Here is a 9851-nt window from a genome sequence, read left to right as displayed (position 1 = left end):
GAAATAATTTTACCGAGTGTGTTTGTTTTTTGAGATGCTGAAGGAAGCCATAAGGAGGGTATTGGCAGCTGGTGCTGTGAGGAATAGAGAACTATGCTCATCCTTTATATTCATTTTCAGATATTTTCATGTATAAGATGAAAATGTATATAAAGATTGATATGATAGCTTTCTATGCATAAAAACAAAGCCTTTGTCTCCAAAATACTAACAGACTTTTCTTCTCAACAAAGTGAACAAAATACAACTCAGAGTCACTTTTAAAGCCAAGTCCTTTCAAAGAGCAGTTGGCCAAAACAGGCATAGAAAGCATTCAAACAAATAAAATCCAGCTGAATTTTCATAACACACTGGGGTAGGTCTTAATTATATTTTTCAGTGAGACCTTGGCAGTTATTGCAGCCAAGCGTCCCACCTCGCAGCTTGTTAGTGGTGAGCTCAAAACTGTCAGTGTGGCTGAACATGAAGTTTTTTGCAGTCAGTATTTCCTCACTCTTGCACCCATTGTTTCCTTCACGTTTAATTGCTTGCTTAGGCTTTAGCCTGCCAGACCTGAAATTACATGCAAACACTCTGGGGTTTAGGTGGTTTTCTCAAACAGCTGCCACAATCACCGTCCTGCCTGAATGTCCTGATAATCTGTACTGCAATATTGCTGTGGTAGGATTGCCTTGTAAGTGCAGAACTATGGGGCTATTGAAGAAACTCCCAGATGCGTATCTGAAACTCTGTTTCAGTTGATGGTATAACATAACACCCACTCTAAGTATCTGGAAAATCAAGGTACTCTGAGGTGCTGAACCTGGTATAAGAAATGGGATGATAATGAAGTATGGTCTAGTAAGCCAGTGGCTTTCAGATATGCAGTGATCAAATGCTTGTGAGATCTCATAGGTGGTCAGCCATGTGAAATGAGTTTGATCTCAACTACATTTTCCTCTGTTATATGCCCTCATTTCAGGCTCTTATCACAGTTAACCCACTGGTTAAGGTCACTTGACACTGCCCACATTAGAGCTTGGGGAGAGAGTTTTGGTATTCAAGCATGTTGTGTCAACATCTTGCAGCAGCATGATGGTTACAGGTGATAGGTATTCATTCTTCTGGTCTTCAGCATTGCTCCTCTGACTTCATTTGAACTATTCTGACTTACACCTGCAAATACCAAAGAATACCTTCTGAACATGCCATCTGAATTCCACCCTCAGCACTTCCAGTTCAAAGTGCTGCAACTGTTTCTAAGTATAACAACAGTACATTCCAAGTTGTCTTTCTTTGCTCATGTTCATTTACAAATGCATGCCAATAAATTATAAAAAGAGGGGATTTTCTGTGCCATTTAATATTCTGACAAAACTCATTGTGCCTTGGGAAAAAGGTCTCTTTTATTACATTCCTCTTCCAAAATTACTCCTTTCTTTACTCTCATCTATTAAAAGAAATAGGAAAATGTATTTCTGCTGTAGAACTAGCTACTACAGTAAAAATAACATTAAAAATGGTGTTAAATGTTTGCTGGTTCCATCTCTTCTGATTGATTTTCTATTTCTTTTCCAGACCTTTGGTGCTGATGATGTTGTATGCACAAGAATTTATGTAAGAGAGTAAAAACATCAATTTACTTGTCATCTGGGATGAAATGGAGCGCTGTGAAAATCCCCAGTAGAACAAGTATTTGTGTGTGCTGTTCCTAATGCGGTGTTGTATGTGCCCCTGTGTGTTACATCAGAACCCATATCCTCTCTTAAGTGTATTTTGCTTTAATTTTTCATTGCAGACACTGTTCCTTCCCACTTTTATGGCATCATTTTCCATGTCTGCTTTGTATTTTGTAGTTGTCACTTGCTATGGTTTCATCAGTTATTAAACTTATTGGGCATAACTTGCAGCTGTTTTGGGGTGTTTTTAATAGAAAACCCAGCAGAGCTTCGGTTAGGACTGAAACCCTTTTTGCCCTGTTGGAGCCAGTGTGGATTTTCACATGGAGCTGCCAGGGAACACCTCCAAGGGCAACACAAAGTGCAGGAGAGCAAGTGAATGGGGAGGCCTTTTGCAGAGCTGCAAAGCTCTCAAATGCAGAGCTCTACTTCTTTCCTTCTGTCTGTCCTGTCTCCTCGGGAGAGTTATTGGGGAACAATTCCTGAATCCTGTGATTCAGCAGAACCAAACCAGACAAGGAAAGATCTTTACCCTCTTTCCTGCTGCGTCTCTGAAGAGTTGCCCAAAGTTTCCCTGTTGAGATACTCATTATCCAAGTACAAAACGCAGCTGTGTCTACAGGACAAATAACATTGTGATCATGACTAATACTTACTGTCATTACACCCAAGCACCTCAGGCCTGATCAGAGAGCCAGCAGAATCTGACAGACTTTACTAGTTTGGACCATAAAAAGATAAAAAAGCTCAGGAAAGCTGCTTTTCTCCTACCTTCTCACCTCCATCAGAGAGAACTTCTGGTGGCTTCACTGCTCCTCAGTGTTACAGCTCTCACTTCTGGTGACTCAGTATTTCATTCTTTGAACAACTTAGTATTTCCCAAACCAGGCCCATAGTTTAAGAATGAAAGAAACACCAAATTGAATGTATTTATTCTGGCTCAGAGTTCTGGCCACAGCACTATCAAGTGTTAGATTCAAGCTGAACAGACATTCCATTAATGAACCAGAAACTCTTCCGTTCTTCAGCCTTGGAAATATCTGGAGATTGAGACTAGGAGCACCACTTACTTCAGTGCAATATCCAAGCTTATCTGACCAACTTGCAGCTTTGCAAGAATAATTTATCTGCTTCATGTCTCTCAATCATAGAAGATTTTTAAGAGCTTCAGTGTTAGCAGAGTATATACCCTGTTCACTGGACTGTGCTTATTATTCAAAATGGGAAAATAGATCCAAATCTTTATCATCTTGGGACATCCACAGGAAACAAATGACCTAGTTTCTTCATCACTTGCATAGCAGTGCAGAGGCATTGCCTTAGATAGGACTGCCAAACTGCTGTGGAGAAATCAGCCCCCTCTTCTCTATACTGCAGTGTGAGCTACAGCTACGACAGGAGAGAAACATACAGTGTTTTCTGTCTCCTCTGCTTTGACAGGTCACACTTTCTATTTTTGCCATCAGCACTCAAGATACAATATTGCAGTTGAAAATGGGGATCTTTTCCTTTCACACTCTAACCCTAAGCCAGACCCCGTTTCCAAGACGTTGGTTCAGTTGGTACCAATTAAATACACTGCATGTCAGCTCACATTGAAGCATGGGCTGAAATTAGTTCATCGTGTTTTGGATGCAGCTGAAGCTACCCCCTGGTAAGAATGAAACCACGAGGGGGAATGACAGTGACCTATCTTTATTTTCTGTCATCTTTTAAGATTCAAATTAAAATAGCTGGGTAGTTTTTTCCAAACAAATTCCATTGCAGGAGTATCTGGACCTGCTTGTGCAACCAGCTGTGCCAAAGGGACTCCATAAAAAATGCTGGGCTGAGCTAGCTCAAAGCTTCTCAGTGATGCAGACAAAACTGTGTCTTGCCACATCAAGGCTGAGAAGTAAATAGCACTGTGTTGCAGGACATGCTGGCACATGCCATATTCTACAGCAACAAGAGCCCACCAACACTGTGAAGTGCTTTGTTTCCACCTCCCAGAAGGTGGGTGGTGGATGTGGGAGCTGGTACAAGTAGTAGAGCCAAAGCCAGTTGGTAGCAGGGCTGTTTTGCCATTCCAGAAAAATGCTATTCTTAGCAATTACCTTTTCTGCCTGTGTGTAAAGCAGCCCTGATGAACCATCTGCAAAGGTTCAGCAAGGTATTGCTATTACCTAAAGCAAGTGTATGGATTTAACAGAAGCAGTGATTTCTATGTTTCATTTCTAGGAGGGCTCATGCTGAGCTGTTGTGCTGCTCAAGCAAATATCCTTCAGAAAGCTTTACTATCAACTGGAAAACACGTCATGTTTCTATTCAGTTGGCAATTGCTATCCAAGTAGTAAAGCTTGAGCTGTGTAACTGGGTTGTAGAGGTTATGATTAAAAACAGGCTCTTGAGATATGTTACCCTGCATAGCTGGGAACATTCTTCTTCCAGGATTGAAACTGTTCCCCTAAGGTTCATTTGCAGTCTGGCATGACAGAAGGTCCTTTCTTTAGTAATTTCAGTGTGGAAGCTTCACGTCTTGATTGACTTTCATAGAGTTACATTAGAGTTACTGGTGCATGGGTAAATTCATAGGAACAGAAACTAGAATTGGGCCAGGGTGTTAGTTTTATGGCTCATCGCTGAAACAGTGTGAAGGCCAAATTGCATTTTGTGAGTCCTCCTGGATCAAAAAGTTCTTCAAATCTATGCACACAAGGATTTGGCATGGTTTTACTGGCCAGAAGCCTTGCTGTTGTCTCCTGCCCTTCTTTTCTTTGCTGAGATGAAGGTCCTTTGGGAACATGGAAGCTGAACAATGCCAGGGTGGCCAACAGAGACAGTTTTATCCACTTTTTTTTTTTGTAAAAAAATAATGAATTCACCCCTCCTGAGATGAGTTGATGGAAGCACAGTAGAGTTACTGTAGCTGGCATTCACAAAAACTTGGTCTCACAATGTTTGAGTGTTAAACAGTTGCTTAGCAGAACAGGACCCTAAAGCTTCAGGGGGCCACTGCCTGCACGTAGGAGGGAGGGGCTTCTGTAGGCAAAGGTGCCAAGACAATGGAGCATCTAAAGGTTACATGAATGGTTTATTGATTACTTGATAGCATGTGCGTATCTGAAAAGGGCCCAGGGATTTTATGGATATTGCCTTCCAGATTCAAATAAAAGACATGCTTTCTGCATCACTAGGTCTTTTAATCAGGCCTGTGATGGAACAAGCAGCAGAGCCAGGGACAGAGCCCGGCTCATAGTTATGGGTATCAGTGAGCAAGCAGAAACCTCCTTCCCCTCATGCTGCTGTGTTCTAATTAGCACTTTGTCACTTGACCAGTGGTTACAAGCACAGAATGGTGACAAACATAGCTTATGTCTCTCTGGACAGCAGCTGATTGACCACTGTATGCGTAATTACCCACTACATATCTGCTGTCTGACAAGTCTCTATGCCCACGAATCCAGACTCCTGAGGTCTGCCAGTGCTCAATGGTGATGATAGCTAAATGACTTTCTGCCTTTGTTGCTAAGATCTTTCTGACCATGTAAATGAATGCATAAGGGACCTCTTCCCTGGGAGTGCTGCTACTGAAAGGATTCAGGACAAGTGGGTATTCAGCTGCTTAAACATAGGTGTTGGCAGCTATTTCAGTACCCAAGAGATCTGCACAGAGCTGGCATGTTACAGACTCCTCATGAGATCAGTGCCTTTTTTTTTGAAAGGCAGCAGCAGACCAGGGAGAAAACATGAAGGTGTGGCCAAATAGGTGGCTGTGACCAGGGAACTGACTCCCAGCCTGTGTGCCTGCAGGCTTGGGACCAGGCTGTGCACTGCATCGACCACACTGATAGCTGCTACAGCAAGATGAAGAAAGGGTTATACAGATATCTGCAGCAACTGGGCACACGTGTAATGATGCACAAAAACAAGACTTCCCCACATGAGTGGAACAGTAGGGTCCAGCAGCCATACTCTCTGCCCTAGGGCAAGAAGAGTTCATTTTAGGATTTTCCTTTGATTTTCCGTACTTTGTTCTTATGTTGCTTTCATAAAACATTTATTGTTTTTCTTTTCTCCAGGAAAAATAAACATCCTAACCAGCAAACAGATCAGGCAGTGAAGCTGGGTTCAAAATAATCCACTGTGGGAAACCCAAAATCTGGAAGAAAAAATAAAAATCTGAGCCAGAAATGTGATATTGCACTGAATTGTTCAGCTCACACATCTCTGTACCACCAGCTGCTATTGTGTGGGAGCAGAGCTGCCCCCCTGCATGCTGTGTGCCCTGGAGAGCCAGTGCTGCTTTAGCTCAAATGATCACTTTTTCCACTCTTGAGTGCAGAGAGATCTATTTCTGCTGACAGGAAGCTCCAAATCCCACATGGCTGCAGAACCCAGAGTCTTTGAATCCTCTTCAAGTATGTGCTGCCTGAACACTGCCATGTCAGACCTGGAACAACCTAAGGTGTTCTTTTTGATATTGCAGGTGGCTGGCTGGCTAAGGAAGGTGGTGGGAAAAAAATGCTGTTCTTAATGATGGAGGAATAGGTGGGGAGAGATGCCATGGTGCTTTCAGCTAATTTTTTCATTGTCAACATTCCCCAGATTGCCTCCCAGAACATGACAGCAGTTTCGATCAGAAGCAAAAAACCCCCTAGGATTCTTGAAATTTTAGTTCACTCTTACTTGACTCTTGCTGCACTCTGCTAAATCAGACTTTGTTCCATATCTCTCATTCTGTTTCCATCTCAAAGCCTGTCGGGGGTGCTCTGCTGACATGATCTATGGCAAGCACTCAGTTTTGGGGTTTTTTGCCATGTTCTGAAAGAGGAATCTGGCAGCTAAGCTGTTCCACGAGCTCAAGTATGATTTGCTTTTAGAATTTGCTATATGGTCACACACTGCAGCTAGAGAGGAAGGTGGTGAGACTTGAAATAGTCTCTGCAGCAGGCAATACCAGGTCTTCTACTACATACTGTTACCTCCCACACAAAGCAGCTGGTCGCTGGGAGAAACAGTTCAGTTGCTCAAGCAGAAAGGAGGTGATAGTCTAAGTGACTACAGATTTCTTTCAAGCCCTGTAGATACGTATCTCAGTGTTAATCTTCACATGATATTCATGTGGAGCCAGTGGACTGATTTCATCATAGGTCTGATGAGTTCACAGAAACTTTTCAAAGGCTGAAGACTTCATGTCTCAGTGGGTGTCACTGCTGGGAGCTAAAGGTGCAGGTAGGAAATCCAGTCATTTTACAGAAACTGCATATAGCAATAGGTACAGTGGGTCAGTGCAAAGGTCCTCTGTCCTCCAGGATCCAGTGCCTAAGACTCTTCCCTGAGGCCCCTGTGAGCCTGAATATGCTTTTAGCAGGGTGAAAAACACTGCCTCCAAACCATGCCTTGGAAATCCCTCTATGTGCTTGTGTCCCCCTCACTCCAATTTCCTCACCTCAGTGTTCCACATGCACAAAAAAAAGGTAGGAATTTTTACCCCCAAGAAAGAGACATGGGAACCTGTCTCCTTTTTAAATGCACTGAGAATTTTTAGCATCTCAGCTTGGCCTGAGTCAGACAGCATCACTGACATGTACAGCAATTTTGATGACCAAGGACTCAGGGATTCTACCCATTGTGAGTAAAATAAAAAGTCTGATATCCTTTTGTGTTTTGCTTCTATTCTGTCCTGTGACACAAACCCAGAAAATACATGCACAAGATCAGAGTTTATCTTAGCATCTCTGGATAAAGATCAGTGATTTTAAATCATCTTGATGGAAAACAGTGTTATCCATGTTCCTTGGAGAGTCCCTTTGAGCACTAATCTATTGTTCATGTCAATGCTGGGGTTCTGATGCTATTAAGAGGTTGCTGATTGCTGAAGCTCTTCCTTTCCACTTATTTCTCTTGCTGCAGTTCAGAGATTTTTAAAGTGTTCCATATGTGGACATTTATATAAAATTGACACTGTGCCATAATGATGCACAGTGAGTCTGGAACATCTAAATAAATTACATTAATTTGCATATAATCCTTCACAGGGTGTGCCAGGACATCAGCAATGACTGCAGTGAGAAGTCTGTGTCTGAAGTAAGCACCTAATAACTTTTTGCAGGAGTTTTTATCACTGAGCTTATGCAGCCTGTGGCAAGGCTAGAGACTGAGAACATATTGCAGTTATTACAGAGCTTGAATTCCAAGTTCTTTTTAAGACACGTCACCAGCAAAGTGTTTTAATCAAAAGTATTTTAGTGAAGTAAATTGGAATCATCTGGACCTGACTGGCATCATGTTCTCTTAAGTGTGATATATCTCCTAATTCTTTTAATGAACATGATATCATTACTTTGTGATGAACATGAAGAACAGTGAGGATCTGTGATGCTTTTCATTAGCACAGGTTATAGAGTCACGTTGCCATTGTTGGCTTTGTTGCAGCAACCAAGAGAATCTTCAAAGTACATCATGAGGAAGCTATGGGAATGGCCAGAAAGCTGTAAAAGGACCATTTTCAAGGATAGAGCGTTCTTCCTTGCTATTGTTTAAGTAACTGGAGAATGAATTCACTGATTTATTGCTGACATGTCATCCTGCTGGAAAAATATCTAAGGAGATACTCCAGGACTTGGGGTGGGAGGCATCTTGCAATGTTTCTTCTAATCCCACAGCCAGGGTCCCAGGCAGGATGGACACAAAATTCCATTTTCAAGCAAGGGAAGAAGGAGGTGAGAAAGGTGCAGTGTCTGTTTGCCTGTGTGTGAAATAGCCATCGTGTCAGAGTACCTAGTTCTCACACAGCTCTAGCAGTCACAGCTGAAGGTGAACACAGTGCTCTCTTCCCTTTCAGTTTATTAGAAAGTGACCAATTTTGTTCAAAAGTTATTCACTTCTATCTGACTGAAAGACAGACAGATGGCATCACTGAAAGACCTCACTCCAAACTCAGGAAACCAGGCTAAAATACAATAGGACACATAGAGTTGGCACAGCTTTAGTGATGGAAGGGAACTCTGCACACTCCAGCAGGTGGGGTGAACAGTGCTAGGAAATGTACCCATCCATCATCATCCTGAAGCTTTCTGAATTTCCCACCTGGACTGACACTGGGGCACACAAGATTTGCTGTACAAAACCCAAGCAGCTCTTTCCCCTCTCTCCACAGATAGTATTCTGGGTGCTCTGTCAGTGGGGAACACTCTCCATTGTAGATAAAAGTTAAAAAATTCTCAAGTGTAATACTTGGAACTATGGAAGGATCTCAGAATAAAGCCCTGAATCTGTTCCAAGGCTGGGAGTGGGAAAGACGGGGAATTTATAACTTTTTCTATGCTATTTTTTCTTCTTGATTTTGGCTGAGAAATAGAATATAAGGCAGAGTTTGAATAATCTGCCATAATGAAAAGCTTGGGAAGAGCTTCTTTGTATGCTCTTTAACTTGCATGCAGTTGAGCAAATTGCTGTATAGCTCCCTGAACTGACATTTGGTCTTGTTAGGGCAAATTGTGGTTACATCTACTTTTGCCCTTGGTATCTTATGAAAGAGTAAGTTGCTCTCTACTAAGTTTAAACAATCGCATGTGCTGAATGCTTGTAATAAGTGCACTGGCCTGTTAAATTAAGCTTGAATTTATTCAGGACATGTTAATTTTATGAATACTTTTGAATAAGTAATTATCATTTTGCCTGCAGCTTGTCATTTGGATTCTGCAATAATTAGGGGGCCGGTTAGCCAGACTGTATCATCTCATGACACAAAGCAAATACAGAAGGAAATTGCTGGGTGAGGAGAAAAAGTCTGTATCTCAAAGAAGGAGGCATTGGGATAAGAATTTAAGACATGTCTTTATAAGCAAGCAGTGAAATAAGGCTTTGGAGCTGATTCAGCAGTGACCTGGTGACAGCTCCTCTCACAGGTCCAGCTGTCACAGCTGGGTGACTGGAGGCTGAAACAGGCAATGGCTCGTGGGGATGGTTGGGGGTGGCTGCTCTTTGTCTTGAGAGGGCATCTGATGGCAACTCTCTGATGTGCATCTGGTAAAGAGAACAGTTCCCATCAGCTGGTAATAGATTAGATCAGTCTCAAGGAAACGATGAGATCCTACAAACGTCCTGGTGTTCACTGGCTGGGAATGGCATGAATCTCCCTCTCAGCTGCTCAGAGCCTGGAGGTGGATAATAATTCTGTTCTACTGCAACTTTTAGCTCCTTCCTGAG

The 9851-nt window shown here is 42.4% G+C and overlaps 1 protein-coding gene across 1 annotated transcript in view; it reads left to right on the top strand.

The window, feature by feature from the left end:
• CRABP1 (cellular retinoic acid binding protein 1) overlaps window positions 1–1884 on the top strand; it is a 13188-nt gene extending 11304 nt beyond the window's left edge. The window contains exon 3 of the mRNA XM_009994367.1: window positions 1558–1884. Within this exon, the coding sequence (XP_009992669.1) occupies window positions 1558–1608 (51 nt within the window). The 3' untranslated portion in view covers window positions 1609–1884. The remainder of the gene's footprint in view (window positions 1–1557) is intronic.
• The last annotated feature ends 7967 nt before the right edge of the window (window positions 1885–9851 follow it).

The sequence above is a fragment of the Chaetura pelagica genome, unplaced genomic scaffold (assembly GCF_000747805.2).
Source record: "Chaetura pelagica isolate M959 unplaced genomic scaffold, ChaPel_1.0 scaffold222, whole genome shotgun sequence".
Classification (NCBI taxonomy): Eukaryota; Metazoa; Chordata; class Aves; order Apodiformes; family Apodidae; genus Chaetura; species Chaetura pelagica.
The sequence above is the reverse complement of the archived record's forward strand: the minus strand, read 5'-3'. Positions and strand labels throughout refer to the sequence as shown.